The 25,626-nt window shown below is 45.7% G+C and overlaps 1 protein-coding gene across 2 annotated transcripts in view; it reads left to right on the top strand.

Annotated features, from left to right (window-relative positions):
* NID2 (nidogen 2) overlaps positions 1-25,582 on the top strand; it is an 81,439-nt gene extending 55,857 nt beyond the window's left edge. The window contains exons 9-21 of one of the 2 annotated variants that reach the window (XM_059914233.1): positions 3,823-3,966; positions 4,674-4,802; positions 6,444-6,587; positions 13,178-13,297; positions 14,125-14,355; positions 17,817-18,038; positions 18,661-18,830; positions 21,046-21,175; positions 21,582-21,753; positions 22,573-22,730; positions 23,908-24,031; positions 24,493-24,605; positions 24,887-25,582. In XM_059914233.1, the coding sequence (XP_059770216.1) occupies positions 3,823-3,966; positions 4,674-4,802; positions 6,444-6,587; positions 13,178-13,297; positions 14,125-14,355; positions 17,817-18,038; positions 18,661-18,830; positions 21,046-21,175; positions 21,582-21,753; positions 22,573-22,730; positions 23,908-24,031; positions 24,493-24,605; positions 24,887-24,897 (1,868 nt within the window). In that variant the 3' untranslated portion in view covers positions 24,898-25,582. Of the gene's footprint in view, positions 1-3,822; positions 3,967-4,673; positions 4,803-6,443; positions 6,588-13,177; positions 13,298-14,124; positions 14,356-17,816; positions 18,039-18,660; positions 18,831-21,045; positions 21,176-21,581; positions 21,754-22,572; positions 22,731-23,907; positions 24,032-24,492; positions 24,650-24,886 lie in introns of those variants that run through there. The other variant, XM_059914232.1, reaches the window with a different exon arrangement.
* Positions 25,583-25,626: the final 44 nt, after the last annotated feature.

Genomic DNA, 25,626 nt, shown 5'->3' with positions numbered 1-25,626 from the left:
GACCCCGGGACTGCCTCGTAATATAGACCAAACTTTAAAAGAAGGAACATGGGGATTTACCCTTTGCGTTTCAACCCTGCTCATCCACCCCTACAGAAAACAGCCATACTGTTCATTCTACCCGAATAGGAGAAAAATGGGGAAGAAAGAAGAAAAGTTATTAAAAGGAAAACAAAACACAACCTATTTTTTCTTTCCCCTCGCAGCGCATGGCAGTATCTTCTCAAGAGCCTTTGCATTTTTCTGGAGGGAGCAGTTATCTGGCTGGAATGCGTGCGAAACAACACAGCTGCCCCACCTGACATGGGAGCCCCTGGTTCAGTGTCCTGGGATTTAGAAGCAGTCTCCAGACCCTCCACAACCCTCCAGTCAGCCCCCTGCCCTCCCCGAGAGTTTGAGCTTCCAGTGCGGCTTGGCTGGTATCGGTGGGTTCACAGGACAGGATCCAGGAACGCTTCCTGCCTTTGCCCCCGCTCAGCTCTCCAGTTGAGGAGCCTTTGGGCGGAGGGCCATGCGTTGAAGCTGAACGGACTGTTCCTTTAAGGAAAACCACTCTTCCCCTGTTGATTAAATGAGTAAATTAGTTCCAGATCCTCTGTCAGAGAGTCAAGCTGTTCAGAGGGTAAGGGTGAAATAGAAAATGTCTTAAGAAGGATACAGCTCTTCTTTACTTACTATAATAGGAGAAAAGCTAACTAGCCATAGAGAATGAATAACCAAACATTTTTAGAAATGGGTTTTTAATATAGTGTTGTTGGAAACCAAATTCTGAGCACAGGGCCTCAGGCTCAGAAAGGGTTGACACTTGGTTTAAAGCTGTGCTGTCACCGTCTTGAAACTCTTAATAATTTATGAACATAGAGTCCCACATTTTCGTTTTGCACTGGGCTCAGCAAATGATGTGGCCTTGCTGTCAGTGAAGTCTATTTTAAGTCAGCATGATGTAATTATGCACACTTTCTCCGCAATTTCAGGTACGCTACTGTGTCCCGTCCAAGTTTGCCAATCAACTTTTGTGCTGCATGTTTTTTCTTTTTTTCTTTTTAATTTTTATTTATTTATTTATTTATTTATTTATTTATGGCTGTGTTGAGTCTTCGTTTCTGTGCGAGGGCTTTCTCTAGTTGCGGCAAGCGGGGGCCACTCTTCATCGCGGTGCGGGGCCTCTCACTATCGCGGCCTCTCTTGTTGCGGAGCACAGGCTCCAGACGCGCAGGCTCAGTAGTTGTGGCTCACGGGTCTAGTTGCTCCGCGGCATGTGGGATCTACCCAGACCAGGGCTCGAACCCGTATCCCCTGCATTGGCAGGCAGATTCTCAACCACTGCGCCACCAGTGAAGCCCATTTTTTTTCTTTTAATGCCTCACCGGGTGGTAAACTCCTGACATTACGTATACTCACTAATCTCTGCTGAAGTGTGCCACGGTGAAGTTTTGATACTGGAAAGTACTGAACATGAGGGCTAAGCCACTAGTGTTTGTAAACGAAAACATTTCAAAGCTCACTTCTTCCTTTGACTGGGTACGTCAGGAATTGGTACAAAACCTTCTCCTAAAATGGAGAGGGAATAATGGGGGGCAATCAGCTTCTTGTCTCACGTGGGACCTTCAGTGAGGATGCAACCCTGTCGTTCTCAACTGCAGCACACAGGGGACTGACTCAGGACCTTGGTCAATACGATCAAGTCAACCCTGCAACTACAACCCCAGTGCTGTGCTCCTGGGCCCGTCTGGCAAGAGAACCAGAGGGGGAGGGATGAGGGACGTCCAAGGATGTCTGCGTGATTTGGGGAGCGAGGCCTCTGCTGGCGTACTTCAGTTCCTCAGGTTTAAAAATGCTAGAGCCACTGTTGGTCCTGTTTTCTTGCAAAGATTCCGTTACTCCAGCCAGTGTCACTGAGGTGAACTGAGGATTAACCCATGGCCCTCCTTATTTTCAGGCCATAATGTGGGAATCAATGATAGGAGAATATTCCACCACGGGACCACACGTGGTGTTTCTTATAAAGCGATGATGGGAGTTTACCAGAAAGTGAAGGCGTCCCATCAGGGACTCGGCCAAGGCATCCCCATTCACAGCAGACTCATAGAGGAAACTGGAAGAGTCGTAACGTGGGCGGTGGGCTAGCACTGGGGAAATGACCAGGCATCCTAAGGACTGGAGGGAAGTCCATCTGTGAGGCAGGTGACAGCAGCAAGCACTTGGGTCTCGACTGGGAATTATGTGGGTGAGGCCCACCCACATGAGGTCAGGGGGTGGGGAGATGTGGGTGAGCTAGAGTGAAAGCAAAGGGAGTCCAGGAGGAGGTGGTACTGCCAAAGTCTGTGGATGCCAAGCTGCTGGTTTCTAGGGCAGTGAGACAGCTGTGGAGGGCAAGGTAGGCTTGTGCCCCAAGCTGGCTGTTGAGACAGAAACCCGGGGACAGAAGTCAAGTTATCATGACTTAGATGGAGCCCCATTAGGAGCAGGGATGGCTTGAGGTAGAGCCCGGGAGGTTTGGGTGGGGCTCATGCAATCTTTTGAATCTAAGGTCAGAATTAATTCCCAGGACTGAGACAAAGCTAAAACTTCAAGCGAGAATGAACTCTGCCTGGCTGATGAGGAAGAAGGAACGCAGTCACTGGGGGCTAGGTGGGCTGGCCTGTGGTGGAGTTTCCTTTCACATACATTGAGTTGGGTTTTCTTTATTTTCTTCAGCAGTTCTAGCAGATATAAGCATTATTTTTATTCTCATTTTACACCTGAGGAATCGGAGAAGTAAATGGAAGTGCCCAAAGTTAATGGATTCATCCAGTCTGGGCAACTGGGGCTGTCTCCAGCGCCACCATCTCTGTGCTCTTGGCTTCGATTAGATGACTTCATGAAGTTCCTTTGGTGGTAGTTGTAGCAAAATGATGGAAAGCATGGGTGGGCTCTGCAGCCAGACTGCCCAACTTTTTGATGCATCCACCTCTTCTGGCTGTGTGACCTTGGGCAGGTTACTTGACCTCTCTGTGCTGCGGTAAAATGAAGATGATGATGATACCTTCCTCACGTTATAGACATGAGTATTTAATGGAATGGCATATGTATGGGTTTAGAACAGTGCTAGGCACATAAGTGCTTAATACACATTACTGTTACACTCGATCTAGAAGTAAAGGTCTTTAGGGAAGATATCAGATGTTAACAGTCATCACTACCCAGTGGATGGATGGAGTCATGGCAAGGTTAATCCTAAAGAGTAAATACTGTGAAAGCCATTCCTATTTATTTGGTCTTAATAAATCTTTTTTTTAAAAAGCAAGATTTTCTCATTAATTGAATTTTGACCCATGGAATAGTGCACTTGGTGAGAGACTGCTCAATTAGGAGGCAGAAATTTTGGCTATAAGTCCTTGATGTACCACTTCCTGGCTTTGTGAGCTTGGGCAATTTTTCTAATGTCTCTCGCTTATTTTCCTTATCGGTGAAAATTACCAATAAAAGGAATGACAGCCTGCCTCACAGAATTATCTTGAGAAGGTAGAATGAAAGCACTTTTAAATAAAAGGATGCCATGTGTTGGATATTTTTATTCCCTGACACAAACCTGCTGTAAACAAGAAAAGGTTAGTAGTCTGCAGAGTAGGCAAGGGGAAGCCATTCTGGAATCGAAAACTGCTACGCAGATGATCTGCCCTCGCTTTGGATGTTAATAATTTAGTAAGGTCGCCAGGCGGGCCCCAGACAGACAGGTTCACAGACAGTTCCAAGGACTTGCCGATCTTCTTCCTTCTGTGCCGTTCTCTTTATGACAGCCAGATTGTGCTTTTGTTTTTTATTTTCTCTCTACCCATGCAGGGGACTCAGATCCCACCCCAGTGAATCCTTGCTATGACGGGAGTCACACATGTGCCACCACAGCTCGGTGCCATCCGGCGACAGGTGTACACTACACCTGCGAGTGTGCATCCGGGTACCAGGGAGATGGACGGAGTTGCGTGGGTAAGAGCCGTATGCGCTGTGTTCCCTCATGGAGTCCTCCAACATTATGTCCATAGAAGACAAGTGTCTGCTTTGTCATCTCCATGGATCAATGAGTTTAGCAGCTATTCATCTAAATACAGCTATTTAAAAACTAAGCATATTCTGGTTAGGTTTAAGAGGGTAGCTTGGAGGTGGGTATTTTGGGCTGGGACTCCGAAAATGGCTATTGTAATTCCTGAATATTTTACATTCTCAAATGTTGTCATTTTAAGATGGAATCAAGTATTTTTTACCTTCATTAAAGAGTACATTTTCTGGTTACCTTCAGATTTCAGACATTCACCTATTTCTTTCACTTACTGTATCTCAAAAACAGTAGTGGAAATTTCTTTACATTTTAAGAGAAAAATCGTTACTTTGTGAGTTTTTCTTCTAAATGTTCAGAATTGTTTAAATGTTTAAAGAATTCTCAGAATATTTGTTCAAAACATATCTCCCTGGGGCTCATACTTGAATGACTTGAAATAAATGTTTATTTTTATGACGATCGGCAACATGCGTCCACATCTGGTGCTTAGCGTGCATTTCAACCCCTGTTGAGTCTACCAACCGTTAGTCCCATTGAAAGTCCCACCTCTTAAGGGTGAGAGAACATTGAGTTTGCAGACCTTGCACTTGTGGGGACTTTGGTTTATGCAGCCTTTTCTGTTCTTATTCCTTCTTAGATGTAAATGAATGTGCAACCGGCTTCCATCGCTGTGGCCCCAATTCTGTGTGTGTCAACTTGCTGGGAAGCTACAGGTGTGAGTGCCGGAGTGGTTATGAGTTTGCAGACGACCGGCACACCTGCGTCTGTGAGTGCCAAAACTGTGCCTCTTTTTAGCCAAAATCATGCTGAACCTTGCTCTTGGACTCATTACTGTTTCCACTTCCGTTATACAGAAGTTCTGTTGCATGGTTTTCTAGAAAACAGACAATTTATATTGAAATTACCCAAAGCTATGGCTCAGTTCAGCCCTGTTTGTTGGGGTTTTGTTTTTGTTTGGGTTTTTTTGTTGTTGTGTTGTTGTTGTTTTTCTCTAAATGGATATTTTTGGTGTAAGTTATGGAAGGATGTTCACCTCTTTTGGGATGGCTGTGTATCTTGGTGTTTGGCCCAATCATGTAACAAGACTATGAACTTCTCTAATACCAACAGGTCTAGATAGAGGTCAAATGTTTCTCAAATTAGAATGAAATGGAGTTGTAATTCAAAGAGGCCTGTCCCACTTGACTGGTCAAAGAGCTCCGTCTGTAATAAATATACCCTTTCTAGAATTCCAGAAAAATACTTGACCGAAGAGTGGATCCAGGGCTTCCCTGGTGGCGCAGTGGTTGAGAATCTGCCTGCCAATGCAGGGGACACGGGTTCAAGCCCTGGCTTGGGAAGATCCCACATGCTGCGGAACAACTAGGCCCGTGAGCCACAACTACTGAGCCTGCGCTTCTGGAGCCTGTGCTCCGCAACAAGAGAGGCCGCGATAGTGAGAGGGCCGCGCACCGCAATGAAGAGTGGCCCCCACTTGCCGCAACTAGAGAAAGCCCTCGCACAGAAATGAAGACCCAACACAGCCATAAATAAATAAATAAATAAATAAATAAATAAATAAAATTGGAAAAAAAAAAAAGTGGATCCAAAAGAACTAGGATTCCAAATTCATCCCACTGTTAGAGCTAGATGATATTAGAGCCAACCCACTTTTCAATCCAGTGAGATGAAAAAGTAGCAGCGGTCACAGAGACGGTGTGTGTGTGTGTGTGTGTGTGTGTGTGTGTGTGTGTGTGTGTGTGTGTGTACGTGTACGCAGGCATGCAAAGCAGCAGAGCTCTGGGGAGTTATAAACTTTAATCAAGGACAGTTTTTTTTTTAAGCCATCCGTGCTTGACTTTTTTTTAAAAAATTATTTATTTTTGACTGTGTTGGGTCTTCGTTTCTGTGTGAGGGCTTTCTCTAGTTGCGTCGAGCGGGCGCCACTCTTCATCGCGGTGCGCGGGCCTCTCACTATCGTGGCCTCTCTTGTTGCGGAGCACAGGCTCCAGAAGCGCAGGCTCAGTAATTGTGGCTCACGGGCCCAGTTGCTCCGCGGCATGTGGGATCTTCCCAGACCAGGGCTCGAACCCGTGTCCCCTGCATCAGCAGGCAGATTCTCAGCCACTGCGCCACCAGGGAAGCCCCACCAAGGACAGTTTTTGATGACTGATCTTCATGCCTAGTGTTAGAGCCACAAACCATGATCAGCACTTCTCAAATCTTAATATGCATACAAACCATCTAGGGATCTTGTTAAAATTCCTATTCTGATTCACTGGCTCCACGCTGGGGCCTGAGGACCTGCATTCCTTATAAGCCCCCAGATGTCTCGATGCTGTTGGTGTGCCGATCACACTGCGGAGAGCAGGGTTCACCCATTCGTAGGTCTGGGCTCTTGGACATCCTTGCCTTCTTCTCTTTTCAGTGATCGCCCCACCTCCCAACCCCTGTGAGGATGGCCGTCACAACTGTGCTCCCGCCGGCCAGGCCCAGTGCATTCACCACGGAGGCAGCTCGTTCAGCTGCACCTGCCTGCCTGGTTACGCTGGCGACGGGCACCAGTGCACCGGTGAGTAACTGTGGGCGGCCTCAGTGACTCTGAACGTTGCTTTGGATGCACATCCCCAGGGCCTCTCAGAAGCCTCTCCCTTCCTTTGACTCACACCTCTGTGGAACTGCCAAAAGAGAAAGAAAAGGTGTCCTTTAAGTCAGAAAGAGAGGCCGAGGGTGATTGCCCTGGGACCAGATTGTTGAGCATGTATGGTTGTCCTTGGAAGAGCCGTGCCTGGAGCAGTGGGGAGACCCTGCCAGCTTGTAGCTTTCTGTTCCCTGGAGCTAGTGTAGCCAGGAGGGATGTGGGGAAAGTCATATATCCTCCTGGGAGGAAGTCTCCATCCTTCAGTCTCTCTGGCTAATGGCTTAATTCAGCGCCTCCAGTTCTGCCTAATTTTTAGTTGCTATTCCCCTGTGTGAAGTGGTAATTTAAGCAATCTCTAAACATACATACAGTTCTTTCTGTGGAATTTATTCCCCTTCTTCTCTCTCTCTGGAAGGGGAGAGGGAGAGAGAGAGAGAGAAGAAATAAATCCACAGATATAAAAGGATATTAATGCATACCTAAGTACTCAAAGCTTTTCTCCCAGAAATCTAACTATTTTTAAGACTTCATACTGAATTTTATAAAATCACTAAACCAGAAAGCAGGACTAACTGTTCAAATTTAACTTAGAACTGTATGAGGTTGTTACTGAAAAACTAGGCATAACACTGATTATAAATGTTCATGAAACTGGGATTAGTAATACCTTAATATAGAGATCATTCAGTAAATCTACGTAATCACTAAAGATCTTCAAAACATCTGTCAGTAATGCACACAAATAATGGTTAAATGAGACACTGGGAATGACAGGATGGTGGGAAAAGGGTTGGTTTTAGGAATATAAACCTAAAATGCAGGCTTTCCCTCTCTCATCAAATTGCTTCTTGCCTCTGCCCCTGTATACCTGGGCCCACTGAGCTGATTTGCTAAGAACAGCCTTGTAACTCCTGGGAGCTTCTTTTTTTTTTTTTTTTTTTAATTATTTAATTTATTTATTTTTGGCTGCTTTGGGTCCTCGTTGCTGTGCGCGGGCTTTCTCTAGTTGTGGCGAGCGGGGGCTACTCTTTGTTGAGGTGCACAGGCTTCTCATTGCAGTGGCTTCTCTTGTTGTGGAGCACAGGCTCTAGGCGCGTAGGCTTCAGTAGTTGTGGCTCGCGGGCTTAGTTGCTCCGTGGCATGTGGGATCTTCCTGGACCAGGGCTTGAACCCGTGTCCCCTGCATTGGCAGGCGAATTCTTAACCAATGAGCCACTAGGGAAGCCCCCTGGGAGCTTGTTAACTGATCAAATAGCTTGGCCCTGCCCTCCTCGCTAGATGTTTGATTCTCCTCCTCCTCCCTTTTCCCTTTGGTTTCAGCAGGACAGGCTGAGTGGACCAGCAGCCTGAAGCCATGCGTTATTGACAGAACAGACATGTCAGGGCAGCAAAGCCCCTCTACTCCTTTCCAGATGTGGGGTTTTTCGGGATTGTCTGAACCTGGCTCTTTAATGTTTCCACTTCTGCTGTACAGAAGCTCAGCTGTATGGTTTACTTTTGAAAACACAGTTTGTATTGAAATGACCCAAAGCTATGGCTCAGTTCAACCCTGAGGTTTTTTTTTTTTTTTCTCCCTAAAAACACCCCCAGGTTTAGACAGAGCTCAGGTGCTTTTCAAGTTAGGATGAGGTAGATTTGTAAGTCACAGATGCTTGCCCCACTTGACTGGCCAGAGAGCTTCATGTGTAGTAGATACTCTGTACAGACAGAGGTACCCTCTAGGTCTGGAGGGAGGGGTGTCAGGTGACACACATAAACTTCTCATGTTTCTGCTAAGCCCCCGCAGTGGAAATACTGCTCTTTCCACCTCGTGGGACTCATCATTCAGTTCGATTTAACACACTACTGGCTCTCAGAAACGAGAATGCACAGAGGAAAAAATCTTGTCAGTAGAATTTCGTATTTAAACATCTGGCTGCTCAGGTCAGCAGAGATGGTGTTTTGAAAGTATTTCATTCCTTAGGTATTTGGTTTAAAACAAAGAAGTTGAAATTATTGCAGCTTAGATGTGATGAGTGTTAAAATCAGAATGTTAATGTAGGTGAGCTTCTTGTCCTAACCCCTTCTAGAATCATTCTCTCTCCCTTCTTTTAACTTCTGCTTGTCCTGTAGGACTTGGGTTACATTTGGGGGTCATATTAGGATCCTGAAATTAGCTACTTTTCCATGCTGGGAGTTTTATAGGGTTGTCATTCCTTGTTATTGTTGTCTTCTTGCTGATTTCTGCCATTTTCAGTTGTCCCTGTTTTATCCCTGGTTCTCTACTTTTGAGATTCTCTCTGGAACCCACAAACTTAAAAATAGGCCAAGCCCATCCATTGCTTCCCCAGTGTATTAGTGATCTACTGCAGCATAACCAATTCCCCCAAAACATAGCAGCTTCAAACAATACACATTATTATTCTCAGTATGGTCTAGTCAGGGGGTCTCTGTCAGACCTGGGGCCTCATCTGAAGGCCCAGGTGGGGAAAGAGCCTCACGTGGGTATTGGCCGGATTCAGTTCCCCAAGGACTATCGGACTGAGAGCCTCGGGTCCCTGCTGGCTATTGCCTGGAGGTGACCTTTAGCTTCTTGCCACGAGGACCTCTCCTACAAAGTAGCTTCCTTCATCAAAGCCAGCAGCAGGAGGTCTGCCAGCAGGTTGGCAGTGATCACAAAAATGACATCCCTTCAATACTACTTTAGTGTCTTGGTTGGAAGCAAGTTACTCAAAGGAAGGGGATTACATAAGACACTGAATATCAGGAGGAAGGGATCTTGGGGGACCATCTGAGAGGCTGCCTGCCATAGTCAGTTACCCTGTGGTTGCCGTCCAAGCTTCCAGACTGTGGGGTAGTAGAGAATGAATAGTCATTTTCCTAAAGACCTATGCTGTGCGTAAATCAGGCTGGGCTAATCATGAAGGAGGCTTGCAGGATAAGTATATAAATGTGTGTGTGTGTGCATTTTTAAAGGCATGTCACAGTGTGCATGTGTCCCAGTGACCATAGCGATAGAGAAAAATAGAGATGAAGGCTCTATTTTGTGGAAAGTGTGCACACTTGAAACACACATTTGTTTTCACTCCATCAAACTAGCATTAAAAGGGTGTGTGGGTTTTTCTCCAGCCAGTTTGTTAAAAACCAGGTTCCCCGGGGAGGCCGCACTTGGCTTTGGGTTCTTGACCTAGTCTGAGTCACTAAGAGGAATTACTTTTGTGCAACTGAATGAAATCTTTCCAGCTCCCCTCAGTGGGGATTGATTTCAGCCCTGCATTGGTGTGAGCTGGATATTTCTCAGGCATGTTTGTCCCTGCAGATCTTGATGATCCTGCCGGGTGGAAAAGCAGAGTGTTTTGAGCTGGAACCTTTCCTCACATGTGAGTTGAGGTGCTGGGTTACAGATGGCCCGTTACCCAGACAAGGGCCGTGAGGAGAGGTACTTACACTGTCCTCTCTCGTGGTTCCTATTGGAAGCGTGTAGATGCTGGGTAAGGTATAGTAAAGTTGGCGTGGTCACAGCGGAAGCAGAGAAGAAGCTGATTATACTCAGGTCCCAGAGAGCGGGTCACTGCACACCACACAGGATCCAAAGGGCACAGCCAGCAGCAGGGTTCTTGACCGAGTAGGTGGGGAGCAGGAACTCATGGGCCGAAGCCTTTGTTGGGGTCTGGAGGCGGGTCGAGGTGAGTTGGCCGCCAGGAAATTTCACTGGGTGGTTGAAAAGCAAAGCAGGGGAGGTAGAGAGGGGGAAGCTCGAGTCCAGGGGTTGGGTTTGTTTTGAAGGGATTTCAGCTGGTTTTGGGTGTGGGCTCAGAAGTAAGGCAGGGAGAAGAATGTTGAAGCACCAAAGCATGAACTCAAAATAGAGAATTTTTAATACAGTTTCCAAACAGGTTTTCTTAGCAGCTTGGTAGAGGACAGAATGGAGAATTACACTGAGAATAAGCCATCTTGCATTATCTGACCGGTAAGGGGCTCTGCTCTGCCTTGAACCTCGCTGCCTTGACCTCAGTATTCTTCCAATCCTTGAAGACCCCAACAGTGATGGTTAAGCAGCGCCCCCCCACCCCCGTCCCCAGTGGTGTAACAGGAAGCTCCTCCCTTGCCAAGGGGTTGAAAGTCTCTCTGTACTTTCTCTCGACACCTGACCGCCCGTGAAATTGGGAAGACTTCTCCTTTACACAAAAGCTCAGGCTTCCCCCGCACACTCCTCAGGGTTGGCGCTCCTAAGGAGGGGTGTAACCTGCTCTGCACCCCAGGCCCTGGGCTGGCTGGTGAGCCTCCAGTTTCCTGTCACGGTGCAAGGTTCTCCAAAGAGGTGTTGGGGACCATGCTTCAGGGAGTCTTAAACTTCTCCAGCTGTGGGGGACAGGTGTTGCTCACTCGTGATGCTTTCAGTCTCTTCAGAGACTTTCTCCCTGTTGGTGCGTCATCAGTTATCGTCTCCCTGTGACTTTGGTATCTGTGGGAGGATGGCTGCTCTTTCGGGTCTGGTCAGAATTCCTAAGCCATAGGCTTTAAGAACATAACTCGGTACCCCTGGGGAGTCCTCTTTCTCTTAGTTCAAAAATAATCACAAGCAAGTGATCCGTGGTTTCTAGAAATAGGCCCTGTATCTCAGGAATTCCTGCTTCCTGCCATTGCCTGGGGTTCCTGTTACCATGAGAAGTACTTTTAGCATATGCATTATGAATAGCTTTAATTTCCTGCATTTGGCTGGACGTTAATTTTTACAGCTTTGGTTTTATAGCATCTTCCAGTCCCAAGGATCTGGATGGGCACCAGCTTCATCCAACTGGGCATTTGAGCTGTCCTTCTGAAGAGACAGAGGGCCAACCTCAAAGATAATTAAGTATGACAATATAGAATCCATGATGATTGGATTGGAGATAAGCTTTTTGTTGTTGTAATTATTTTTATTCGGTTTATTTTTGGTTAACTGAGGAGCTAACCAGCAAACCTGGTTTGATTTCTAACCTTGCAAATGAATTTATAACCACTTTCCAGCCTTTGTCAGTGAACGGAAGGTGACTAGACAGGCCCACTGCTCATCTAGGCAGAGCCTCTCTGGGTGGCATTAAACTTGGTTGTGTCGGGCATTCAGGGGTTTTGGACTTCAGTGTAAACTAATTTATGTGCAGTAAACTCCCTGAGCCTGACAATAAGCAGATTAAGTAATTACATTGCTAATTACGATGTCAGAGACTCCTCTCCCCTGAACAGAACGTCTGTGCTCTGTAACCAGCACATCTACTTACTGGTACCTGGGAAAGGCCCTCAGTCATGGGAAGGTGGCTCAGTGCGAGCACGGTCACAGCAAGGGTGGCACTGATCACCCTAGAAGAGACCTCACCTGGGTCCCGGAGGCTGGGCGAGGAGCCACGTCTGATTGACGTCACATTCAGGGCTGTAATTCTCCGGCTTCCAGGGTGCGATGTGTCTCTGCACGAGCTGTACAGAATTGATGCAGTTCTCTCCTTCTGGGACTCCTGTTCTCTAGGTTTTACACCGATCACCTGGTCCCACATTTTTCCCTGTTCACACATTTTAAAAACATTTCTTGGATGTTATCTCAGATGTGACTACTCCGTTTTATTTTCAGTTGAGCCTTGATCAGATCTACACCCTTTATCCTTCTTTTACTCAGGAAGACTTCCTGTCTCTGAAGATGGCTTATCTCAACCACTGGCCACTGGTTTCAACAGTGATATTTTCAGACTTTTATTTATTTTTTGGCAGCAGGGTGGAGCGGGGGTGGTGTCTTGCTATTGTCAGCCTGTGCTGATTTCAGTAAATAAAAGGAATATAAGTCAGCCTTTGTTTGAAGTTTCAGGATGTTGCAGTTTTGAGAAATGTGAGAATTAATCCTCATGGTACCATATAGAGAATGTTAGGACCCTGAATTGTTTGTACTGATAAGCCAGACAAATTTAGATTTTCTTTTCTATGTGTTGTTTCAAAATCTCTGATAATATTTTTCTTATACTTTTCTATTTCTTCTAAAGGTGGAAAGTAAAGAAAATTTCTGATTAATTGGGCATTCTAGGTAGTAGGACTCTCTGACTATGTAAGACTGAATGTGCTTCTAACTTAGTTGAAGAAGTATTTGGAGCCTCAGTGGGTTCTTTGCACCTGTAAATCAGTGCTATAGGGAGATGGTGCCAATAAGGAAAGGAAAAAAAAAAACTATTGTTATGTGTATTTATTATATGGAATACAATGGAAGGGAATGAATGGTTTAGGGACTAAAGGTTAGTTCAAAGGTAAAAACTTCCTGGAATTCACTGTACATGAAAGATGCCAGGATATATTTCTCTGTGAAGTATATGTTTGATTTCTACACTGAACGTGCCCCTCGACTTTGGACTGTTAAGCTTGCCTTTAAGGTGCCGACGTGTTTCTGCTCATGCCCGAGGTCTTCTGAAGTGGAGCCCTCGTGGTTGATCCATGCGCACTAAAGCCATGTGGTGGCATAGATTGTGTGCAGTGAAGGTCATGCTCCTTCCTTCCTTCCCGCCCTACCTCCCTGACCACTGCAGATGTTGACGAATGCTCAGAAAACAGATGTCACCCCTCGGCCACCTGCTCCAATACTCCTGGCTCCTTCTCCTGCCGTTGCCAACCTGGATATCATGGGGATGGATTTCAGTGCACACCTGGTACGGTCTGGGGGGACAGATCAGGCACAGAAAACTCCCGGATCCTTCAATGCTGTTTTTCTACAGCACCTCAGCCCACTCTTGACTTATCCGGTCTGAGGCCTGAGTTGGTGGATTTTCCAGGCTCTGGATTTTTTCCTGCATTATTTCTGGCTGCCTAGTTTACTGATAGTTCACTGGTTATTAGCATTCTGGGAGGCCCGACGTATGGCCCATCCATGGTCCTACCTAGTAGCAGTTCTGGTTAACTCTCTTGCTGATCTGCTTTGCCTTGATAAGTGCAATTTAGATGAAGCCTTGAGATCGAGCTGACCGACCAGGAGACACATGCACTAGTGAGCGGGGAGTTAGCCCCCATGGTGACTGTTCTAGTAGAACCTGGCCAACACGGTGCAGTCTAGCAACTGCCCTTGATCTGGAGTTTCTCAGACTCCAGCTCTGGACCTCAGGGGATGAATACAGTTGTAATTGTTTTCTCTGGGGTCTCTTGGAATGTTTGAACAGAAGTCATGGGTTGCTCTTCATTTTACCCAAATGGCAATAGGACCCTGAGGGCTGAGGGGAGGGGCTGTTTCACTGTATAATCAGCCAGGACTTACAGGGTAAACTGCGGGAATTAGGGAGAAATTAGGTAGATAGTGGCAGAGCTAAAATAAGAACCCAGGACTCCAAAATTCCGGCGCCTTGCTATTTTTCCCATGTTATCCTGTCTTCCAGTTATAGAAAAAAAGAAACCCTCAGGAGACTTTGAGGCTGGCTGGTAAAAGTGGATGGGTTGCAATGCCTTTTACTCCTCCTTTGTATCTCCTCTGCTCTGGTCCCGGAAGACCCCGCCTCTGGACTGAGACCCTGTGAGCGCCAGCAGCGCGATGCCCAGGCCCAGCGCACTCATCCCGTTGCCCAGCTCCACATCCCGCAGTGCGATGAGCAGGGCCACTTCCTGCCGCTGCAGTGTCACAGCAGCACTGGCTTCTGCTGGTGCGTGGACCCCGATGGTCAGGAAGTCCCTGGCACCCGGACCCCACCCGGCTCCGTCCCGCCTCGCTGCGGACCACAAGGTAAGCCAGTCAGGAAAGACACCTGGTCCCAGCACAGGCCTGGGGCAGAGCAGCAGAATGGTGCTTACTGTGGGATAGATTGTAACCCCTGCCCAGACCACGCAGACTCAGGGCTGATCGTCATCCTTGCATAGCCTCCTTCCTCCTAGGAACACCTGAATGGTGGGCACACACCTATGTGCACGTACATCTTACAGGGACACAGAGACCCGTGCATGACATGCATGTTGGACTCCAGCCTCTTAGACAAGTACAAGACTAGAAATTGAGACTGAGTGTGGAGGTCAGGCTGAGGTCACTGCCCAAATGTGTTACTGCAGCTTAGGGAGATCTTAGAGCTTGATAACCTCGCCAGACCAGCCTCTTGTCCAAAAGGAAAACTGTCTTCACATGTAACTTTGTATCATTTAACTCTGACTTCTGGAGTGCAGGAAACAGTCTGAAGGCTGTTTTAGTATCAGTGGGAAAAATAAGTATGACATGTGTAGGTGGATGCAGCTAGTTTGCTCTAAGCAAGTAACCCCAGCCCTCTCTAGCCAGGCTCACATGTCGAGGGGGAATCGCTCTTGCTCCTGCCACCTTTGGAAGAGATGCAGGAACCTGTTTTGTTAGCCTGCGTGATCTGAGATGCAGCGCATGAACCTGTTACCGTCTGAGCACTCCCCACCTGTGTGAGGCGTGGTTCCCAAGCGCTCAGTTCACGCCAACCGCAGGTTGCCAAGGCAGGTTTCTATGCCTCGCTGAGTTGTTCAAAGATGGGAAGAACTTTTTCTTTTAATACAGAAGAACTTTATTATGAAGAACATAGAATTGGTTTGATATCATTTTAGCCAAAATAATTCCTATACATATCCATGAGCTTGCTATTCAAAGATCCATTTTTACTATTGAAAAGGGTTCCATAAGTACTAGTCTTGGCTTTTCATGTATGAGAGTAAGAACTGGAGAATTACTACCAGTTTTGATCCTTTCAATAATATGAATTGTGATGGCCAGGACATTAGTGGTTCTAAGATTCATATAAGTAAAAATTGTTAATGCTTGATCTAGATGTATATATACCCTTGCTTCCACAGTGACACTTCTAGTTTCTCTCTGTCCCTATTTTTAGGAAAATATTTCGCAGGTCCAAAAAAAAAGAATACAGAGAAATTCTGTTTCATTCATGCCTAGTCTTTAAAAAGTCTTGGTTCTAACTCCAGCTGGGGTTTGAAGAAATCAGATGGTTGGGAGGCGCCTTAAGGGAATGGTTCAGAATTCTATGAAATTTATTAAGACAGGCATGTGTTAAGAACAGTGATCCAGAAGGGAGCCAAGAGAATGAAAAGTTAATTACTAAAAGAAGAACATGTTCCTTTGTGCAGACTCTTTCCCATGGCCAAGCTTCTCTCTTGGTGCTGGTTTGGCTTCGGCTGCCATTTCTGACCAGTCTCATCTTCATAACGGGGTCAGCTTTGAAGGGAGAGAGAACACTCTGTGCTCAAGATTTAAAAATATTTAAAACCCTGCCAACCAGAAATAGAAATAAATCCATGGCTGGATCGAGAAGTAGCTTGAAATAATAAGGAGTGATTGGGATGCCCACGTGTAGGTGACGTGAGGTGCCCCTTTCCCAGAAGCTGACTGTGCTGTGTGTCGCATTCCAAACAAAGAGATGGGCCTCGTTGGGTGGTCCCCTGAGAATCGATCCTCTGAGTTTGTTATGTGGATCTGGGGCAGTGCTGGGAACTTCTCCAGGTAATTCCACCTCTGGTGATGGATGGTGAGTGTCTGAGGAAGTGGCATTTCCTTCTCTGGGTCCTTTGAGACACATCTGGGTGAGGAGGTCAGTCTCTCCTTCTCCAAGATGTTTTAAAAAGAGCTTTGCTTCTTGTGGGTCATAAGCTATAGAGACAGCCTGAAGGGCGTCCGTTTCCCCCAAACGTCATGAGTCTTGGAGCTGTGCTTGTTGGGTTTGAGCTCTGAAGATTTTATTCACCATCCTTTCCTAGAGGAAGTGTAGGTGCTGGAGCCCAAATGTAATGTTTCCAACTGTTCTTTGAAGCCATTGGAGGTTTTGACCAGAGGAGTGACATGAAATGAGTTTTTTTAAAGGGACTCTTTCTGGCTGCTAGTTGAGTTTACAGTGGGGTGGGGGAAGGGGTGAGGTGGGTGGGCAGGAAAGATGATGGAAGCAGGGAAACCAGTAAGAAGGCTATCGTAGTAATCCTGGCATAAGATGACAGGGGTGGATGTGGTGAGATGTGAAGATATACTGCTGACATTTTTTGACATATCAGATGTGGAGAGTGAGAGAAGGGAGTCAGGGATGACTGGGCCTGAGCAATGGAAAGATGGAGGTGCTGTCTACTGACATGGAAAAGTCTAGGGGAGAGCAGCTTTGATGGGGGAAAGCCCAGTTTTTGTTCTCCTCCGAGATCTCTGTTACACATCCACATGGTGGTATAAGTAGGTACTTGGCTGTATGATTCTACAGACCATAGGCATGAGTTGCGGGAATTAATAAAGGAGAAGTACCTTCTACTTAAGTTCCTTTAGGTAATCCTATCTTAGGAGGCTGTACAAGTTAAACTGCCTGAAGCAGTCCTCTCAGAGAACTGCCGTGTTTGGGACAGAGCCTTGGCAGCCCTGTGGAAGCAGTCTGGGAAAAAAATTGCAGGCAGAGAAACTGCTCTGCAAGGGCAGCTAACAGGAGTTTAAGCATGGTGGTGAGGAAGGGGGGGGTATGGGCATGGGGGGCAGGGGCAAGGATGGGGAAGGAAGCTGGAGAAAGGAGGGGACAGAGCAGCATGGTGGGAAGCTGGAGCCTCCATAAGAAGGTTCAGCTTTGAGATAAGCCCAGAGCAGGGTGGCCAAAGGACTTCAAGGAGCTGGAGTGTCTCACAGTCAGTATCAAATTGTTTGCCACCAACTTTCCTACGCTCACACATACTAATTACAATAGGTTTTACTTTTACTCAATATAGTTTTCCAATGGATAGATACTTAGGGCCACGTAAGTAGGGCATTCGGTAATACTTTCTAAGACACACTGGCCAGTGTCAAGACAGCCCTCTCAGACGCAGGTCCTGGAGTTTGAAACAAGAAAGAATAAATATTGGCTTTAAGCATCATGTAGGCCCTGAGTCCCCAAGGACTGTTAGATGCCCCTTCCCAGGCTGAGCGAGACTTGCACCCCAGATGTTACCTCCTCTTGTTCTTTCCTGATGTGGCTCGGCCTTGATGACAATCCTTCTGGCCTAGGGAGACAGGAGCATCAGGACGACCCCTTCTCCTGATTCCTGTGGAGAACTACTTAGAGCACTTTGCTACTCAGGGCCAGCATCCAGGGGCTTGGCTGAGGCGTCGTTAATGGACACGAGGAGGAAGAAGGCCAGGAGGCCAGGAGTGGGGATCTTGAGCCACATGCTACATTCCGTCCTTGGTTCACAATCAAAGGCCTTTTGTCCCCACCTGCTCAGAGCCCACCCAGAGGCCCCGGACCGTCTGTGAGCGCTGGAGGGAAAGCCTGCTGGAGCACTACGGTGGCACACCAAGGGACGACCAGTACGTGCCCCAGTGCGATGACCTGGGCTACTTCATGCCCCTGCAGTGCCACGGGAAGAGTGACTTCTGCTGGTGTGTGGACCAGGACGGCAGAGAGGTGCCGGGCACCCGCTCCCAGCCAGGCATCACCCCTGCATGTAAGCACCCAGGGGTGGCATCTGAGGTGTCCCTGAAGGAAAGTTGCCAGCTGTGGGTGAAGGTGGGGGGAATGAGGGGTGAACAGGTCCAACAGAAGAAGTCGCTGATAAGCCGTGTTGATTTATAACCTGGTCTGCCCCAAATCCCGATTCAGATTTAACATTTGGTTTTGTCATTAACAGTTTCTGTAATTAGAACATATGGAACTAAATTCAATATGCAGTTCCTCCTCCCTTCCCTACTCTGAGCCCAGGGTGAAAGGGGACACGTGTCACCCTGGGGCCCCAGAGAGAAGCTGACACAACACTGCCTCTGGATTTTTTCCCTTAAAAAAAAAAAAGAAAAAAACGAAAAAGAAAACTTTCTCCTTTGTTCTGAGGGGAATGTTTTGTTGTCTTCCTCCCCAGTAATTGGCAGTGATTTACATAATTGATCTTTGGGAAAAAACCCTAGAAATTAGACTTTCTTTTAAGGAACATCTGGAGCACATCTGTCCAGGGTAAAAACTTGTGATGTTTCTGGAGGCTCTGGTATGTGGGAAAGTAACTTCTCTTCCCCTCTCCCCACCCACCCTGTTCCCTTCCCTCTCCGCTCCTGACACCCTCCTCTTCCCCACGGCAGGTATACCCACGCTTGCTCCGCCCACAGCCCGGCCCACGCCCCGGCCCGACGTGAGCCCTCCACCCGTGGGCACCTTCCTGCTCTATGCCCAGGGCCAGCAGATCGGCCACTTGCCCCTCAATGGTACCAGGCTTCAGAAGGACACAGCCAAGACCCTGCTGTCGCTGCATGTAAAGTGGATTTCTCCCCCGGGGGCGGGTCTGCACCGGGTTTCCAGATCTGGGCAAGGCCTGAGGTGGAGGGGGATCCTGGAGGGTTTCTGGACTGCCATCTTTGGGAGCCTGACACACAGAAGAGGAGGGGGCTCTCTGTGGCTGGGAGTCACGTCTGACTGACCAAGGCCGCTTTCTCCAGTTGGTTCATGGGGTTTCGGATACGTGGTAAGGGAATTTCAGAGTTGGCAGCGTATTGAGGCAGCATATGGGGATCCAAGGGAAAATGACAGAAGGTAAACCCAAGTCCCCAGCATTCTCTTTAAGCCATAGACATCTCTGCAGAGATCCTGGAAGCCAACTAGTGATGGCCTCATCGTTGCAGCTCTCTGCCCTCCCATTTGGTTCTGTTGACCAGCCTCTTATCGTCTCTGACTCCGTCACAGATGAAACTTTGGGGAGCGTGTGATCATGGAAGGGAATGGACAGGGCTTTCCCCAGGGGATGCTGGCTGCTTCCGGAGCCAGCAGCCTCCCTATGGTCAAGGCACTCCACTTTGGAGAAGGGATTTCTTCTCTAAAATGGAGAAAAGAGAAGGGAGTTCACCAGAAAGGCACTGACACTTACAATGGAAAATCGCCTAATTCCATTTCTAAACTTCACGCTCCAGGTACTTGCTCATCTATGAGAAAGAATAATACAGCGTCCATGTTTACATTTACTTCTGTTAATGAACAACCTCTTATCTGGTCTAGAAAAGTTTAGAAGTAGCCAGCGTTCAGAAAACAATGTGGGTTTTATTTTTCCAAGATGTGAGTTGTGTATGCGTTTCCAAATACTCGCTGCTGTTTTGTAAAGTTTCTCTAAAAGAGAAAATTGTCATCACCTCAAGCTAACTGTTTATTCTAGCCAAGTCAGGTGGCTTCACTGCATTTCTGAACTTGCCTCTGATGAGGGCAGGGTGGTTGATGGTAATGGTGGTGGAACTGAAAGAGAAATGGAATATGGGTTCTAAGCACATCTTGTGGAAACTTACTTAAACCGGGACTTTTTCCTCCAAGAAACCTTGAAATCATTACATGAGTTAATGGATCCCATGATTCCCTGGGTCAGTGGAGGCCCGTGCACCCGTGCCCGAGACAGATGACTTTAAATTTTAAAACTGTACTTGACCTTCAGATCCTCCCATATAAACTGCCCACTCTTCCACAGGAGCCTAATCCTGCTTTGTAGTTTCTTGTACTGACTCCTCTCCCAGAGGCATAAGTTCAGGACAGCCCCAGGAGGCTGTTAGGCAAGCAGGGAGCTTGCATGACCTCAGGGACAGCTGGGTGGCCCCTGCATGTTGGCTCTGCACATCTGCCAGGCTTCTCAGAGCAGGACTCTGGGTTGGAAATTGAATGAAGCAACTTCTGTGCAGAGTTTTGGAAAGGAATATCACAGACTCAGCATTTAAAAAAAGACTGCATCATTTATTTAGCAATAAGGAAGGAGGGGAGAGCTCCCTAGCCAGAGGTCAGGTGACCACCATTCCCCAGTTCCTTAACCCATCAAGCTGTAAACTTTCTTTTACACAAGAGTACAACTAAATGATTGCCTTGGAGGAAGAGGCAGAGATGTGGGGGTAAGGGTGACTGCACCTCAGATAGCAGAAAGATCTCACTCACAGGGGAGGGGAGGGTAGATTTTGTTATATATTGGCAAATTTTAGAAAGGCTTTTTGAAAAAGTGCTGATAACATTTGAAAGAGTCAGTTTTTGTCCAGTGAAATATTAAAGACTTACTTCGCTGACACTAGCATTTGTCCTCTAATCACTGAAGGGGCTAATCTTTTCATGAAATCACTTCTGTTTTTACCACCAATAGTAATAGTGCTTATTGAGAGCTTACAGTATATTAAGTGCTGATTAGGATACTTTATAAGCACTTATGGTATTAATGTTTATAGCAGCCACGTGAAGTAGGTATTGTTATCTTCATTTGGCAAATGAGGAGACAAAGGCATATAGAAGTTCAGTACCGGAGTCACACAGCTAGCACGTGGCCAAGCCTGGCTCTGCCCCGGGAAGTTGGCCTCCATCACCCACACATCTGACCACTGTGCTCGGCTGCCATAAAACCACGCGATGCACGGTTGTTTGCTGCAGCCACGCGTGAGTGAGGCCGCCGAGCATGAAGTCGGGGGAAATGCAAGGAATCCTAATTCTTCCAATTCTGTGTCTTGGTCACAAAGGGCTCCATAGTCGTGGGAATTGATTACGACTGCCGGGAGAGGATGGTGTACTGGACAGACGTTGCTGGACGGACAATTAGCCGCGCCCGTCTGGAATCGGGAGCAGAGCCCGAGACCATCATTAACTCAGGTCAGCAGCTTCACCCAGAAGACAACTCCCATTCCATTTCATTCTACCGAGTCCAAGTTATTTGCCTCTTTTATGCCAAAGTTTCCCCTCTACCTTCTTGATAGGACTCTGAATAGAAAGGGCTTGCAGTAAGAATTCAAGGTGCGGCTACAGTTGATGCCGCCTGGCCCCAGCCCTGGGGATGCCTAGTGCCATCAGGCTGGGAGGTCTTGTTAGGCTAGAGGGTACTAGAGGTGGTAGAAAAACTAACGCAGGATCTGTTCCTCTATTGACTCTGTCTGTTTTGACTCAGAAACTCTCAAGACTTTTTTTTCCCCCAACTATTCAAACGTAGTAGGCAGAGCTCTGCTTCAGGTTCACCTTTCATAGCTGCAGTCGCTCCAGCCCTGCCTTTGTTTTATTCCAGGTCTGATAAGCCCCGAAGGACTTGCCATCGACCACTTTCGTAGAACGATGTACTGGACAGACAGCGGCCTGGATAAGATAGAGAGGGCCAGGCTGGACGGCTCTGAGCGCAGGGCCCTCTTCCACACGGACCTGGTGAACCCCCGCGCCATCGCTGTGGATCCAATCCGAGGGTCAGCCGGGCTTCCCTAATTCTCCTGTTACCTGTAGATCCTCATTTGAAGCCCTTGGGCGCTAAGTACAGTTGTAGGGGAGGGTCAGAACATGGGCATGAAAGTTCAAAATATATTAAGTTAATAGTATTCACTGAGGATCTACTAGGTGTCAGGTACTGTTTAGGCAAAGACAAGGTCTGTCCTTTCATGGAGTTTATGTTCTACTAGGAAGAAATAAGACAGTAAACTAATGAATAACAAGGAAATTATTAAGCCTGTGATGTGATACATAGAGAATTCAGAGTATGTGAGAGAGACTGGGGGCTACTTTGGATCAGATGATCAGGCCAAGCCTGAGACAGCACTTCAACCGGAATGAAGTCAGTCTCCTCCAGCAACACATTAGGAAATCCCAGTGTTAAACCTGCAGGGGGGTTACCTGCATTAGTTGGTGAGTAAGCAAAACTCAGACACCAGGCATGTTATTTCTCTGACCTCATTTTCACAGTGGCAACAGTCAAAAGAACAATGTTTCCTGTCTATGATAATTGCTAAGGTCATCAGCTGGGACATAGAACTTGGTCCGTGTTTCAGTGGGACTTGTTAGAATCAGGGAGGATTTCTATACCTTGAGAAACTCTTGCCATATTTAATGGGGCTTCTACCAAATGAAATTCCAGAGAAACCTTCAAATCAGTCAAGATAACCTTTAGCTTTCACTTTCAGCGAAGTGTTTTTGACTCAGAAATGCTTAGTGAAAAGCCTCAAAGATCGTTCTGAAATTTGGGTTCTATACATTGGGGAAGGTTTATCTTTCTCCATTTAATTTATCCACAGCAACTTGTACTGGACAGATTGGAATCGAGAAGCTCCTAAAATTGAATCGTCGTCTTTAGATGGAGAAAATAGAAGAATTCTGGTGAATAAAGACATTGGACTACCCAATGGTTTAACCTTTGACCCCTTCTCCAAATTGCTCTGCTGGGCAGATGCAGGTACTACTACTCATGGAATGCAAATACAGAACACCACAATGTTCAGTAAGCGTGAGCACTCTAACAGATTTTACAGTAAAACCAAATCCCACCATTGGGACTTCTGGCTTACGTTTATAACAGTACAGCAAATGATCTACTCCTTTTAAAGGACACTTTGTAATGACTCCTGTGATGAATTTCCTGAGGTCCTGGATGTATGTGTTTGAATTAGGCGGTAGGTTTGAGGGCTAGTACTATGTCCAACCTACTTTTGTCCTGCTTGCCCTTCCTCCACATGAGCACTTGGCACACTTTTTAGGTTAAAAAATAAATATTACCCACTGTTGGAATCGACAGGCTTAGATAAATGAACAGGGGTCATTTTCATTTTTTGCCAGTATTATAACATTTATAAATATCTGTTACTTTCACAGTCAGTATGCTATTGTGCTGAGGACATTCTGTGAAAAGTGATGTGGCAGGATGGCTTCCTTCAGTAATAAATTTGGGTTGCCTATTCCCAGGTTCTCTCTTTCTGTTGTGTGATTTCATTATTAGCACAACTGAAAAGATGCTATTTCACTATATTGCATTTATATTTTTAATAAGTATTTGAAATTTAAATCAGGGTTCCATAAGAAATGTGAAACTTGGAAATTCTTGCCTCGTTTAGCTATTTAAAAATTTACATTGAAAAATGGCACTTTTTATTCCTAACTAGAAAATAATACAGTCTTTAAAAAAAAAAATTAAGGATTTTAGTTGAAAGGCAGCCTTGGCTATTACTATACATTGCTTACAAAGGGCAAGTATTAATATTTATCCAAATGTTATGTTTACAACAATTTAAGAGCTAACACAAACTTTTTTAACACTGATATAATTTCATCTCTAATGTCCTACTTTGGGAGAAACTTAGCCAGATTTCTGTAAATGCAATCCTTTCTTCCAAAAAAGGATTAAGAGTTTAAATTCCACTAAAAACTAGAATGCTCTTAAACAAACTGAAGACAGTGGTAATAGAATAGGAAAATTTTACAGTTTTTAATTTGTATTATTGCAATGGGGATAGAATACTCTAGTTCTACCTTTGTTTCCTTTGAGAATGAACTTACCTGCCACTATTTTTGGTAAAGGATTTTTTTTTTCCCCATCGCGTGAAAGGATCTCATTTCCCTCTTTGATGTTTTAAAAGGAACTAAAAAACTAGAGTGTACACTACCTGATGGAACTGGACGGCGTGTTATTCAAAACAACCTCAACTACCCCTTCAGCATTGTGAGCTATGCAGATCACTTCTACCACACCGACTGGAGAAGGTGAGCCTGACACACTCTGGACAAGCCTGAAAAGGCAAACAGTTTTGGAAGACACACCACTTGTACCAAATGTTAGTAAGCGACTTTAGTTATTAAGCCCTCCTGCTAAAGTTTTCATTTCATTCTCTCTTCATTAGCAGACATCATTCAAGTGTTAACTGCTTTTAAAAGCATACTTTTACATCACCCAGAAATTTAATGGTATTGCTCACATGTAGCTTAAAAATGGCAGAGCTATTTGGTAATAAACTATCCAAAAAGGAAGCACATTACTCTGAATCTGATCTTCAGAGAATAAAAGACTACCTTTAAATGGTACCATGAGGTATCTTAGTTATGTGATTTAAATTGACTTTTAAAAATGTATTCTAGAAGTCTGGCAGAGATTTCTCTTCCTGATAAACTGGCTTTTTCTATCCAACCTTAAATCCTGTGAATTCACTCTTCCTTTCTGTTACCAGGGATGGTGTTATATCAGTAAATAGAGACAGTGGCCAGTTTACTGATGAGTATCTCCCAGAGCAGCGATCTCATCTCTACGGGATAACTGCAGTCTACCCCTACTGCCCAACAGGTAAACGGACATGCTCAGGTGGCTCCTTTGGATCAGCCAGGTAGAGAAAGATAGATCTGGTAACTGACCACACTTGGCCTGCTGCTGCCACCAGTGAGAGCCACTCTGACCTAGAAAAGCTAATGGCCAACACATAGGGGTGACCATTCTACTACCTTAAGTCTACCTAGCTTAACTATACACAAAAAAAAGGTCAGTCTATTAGGATATTTCCCCTTTAAAAGACTTGCTGTGGCAAACTGGATATAAAAATACTCACATGCTGTCCCCTCCCTCCACAGGAAGAAAGTAAATATGGTATTATAAAGGACTTGGAGTTTACAATCGGAATCAGGACCCTAAAGAACATTTACTGCGAACAAAGGTGAAGAAAGTGAAAAAGCAATTGGCCATTAGAAGTTCTGGACATATAAGATGAACATTTTCAGTGCAAAAAGACTAAGTATATTTTGTGAAAAGTTTATACCTCAATCTTTACTACTGTATTTTTAAAAACAAAAGTTATTTCAAGTTTAAAAAGGTAACAATTTTAATTGTTGCTTATTAAAGCAACTTTTAATAAACATTTATGTCATATTTAAAAGGTCAAATTAATTGAACTAAGAACCAATTAGAGCAGGTTAAGACCCTAAATCTGACTATTGCTACAGATTCTTTCTGGCCAAGAAATTAAAGTACATGTGATCAGTATAAAAATATGATCCTAAAGATCATAAACCTTGATGTAGAGAAGGCTATGCAGAACTGATGGGAAAGAACCAACTTCTTATTCTATTTTTTTTTTTTTTTTAACCTCTGCATAAGTGCATTTCTATTTATATTAAAAGGTGCTACAATGTTTCAGTTTGTATTTTCTGATCCTAAATCCCTCTACAGAATTACCCACAGAAATTACTACATTTATATATAAATACCAAAGATGTAACTTCTCAAATTTTCTAGATTACTCCAATAAAATATTTTAAGTTTTCCTATGACTTACTTAAGGATCTGTATTTTCTATACGTGTAATGAAGTCGGG

The sequence above is a fragment of the Balaenoptera ricei genome, chromosome 2 (assembly GCF_028023285.1).
Source record: "Balaenoptera ricei isolate mBalRic1 chromosome 2, mBalRic1.hap2, whole genome shotgun sequence".
Classification (NCBI taxonomy): domain Eukaryota; kingdom Metazoa; phylum Chordata; class Mammalia; order Artiodactyla; family Balaenopteridae; genus Balaenoptera; species Balaenoptera ricei.
The sequence above is the reverse complement of the archived record's forward strand: the minus strand, read 5'-3'. Positions and strand labels throughout refer to the sequence as shown.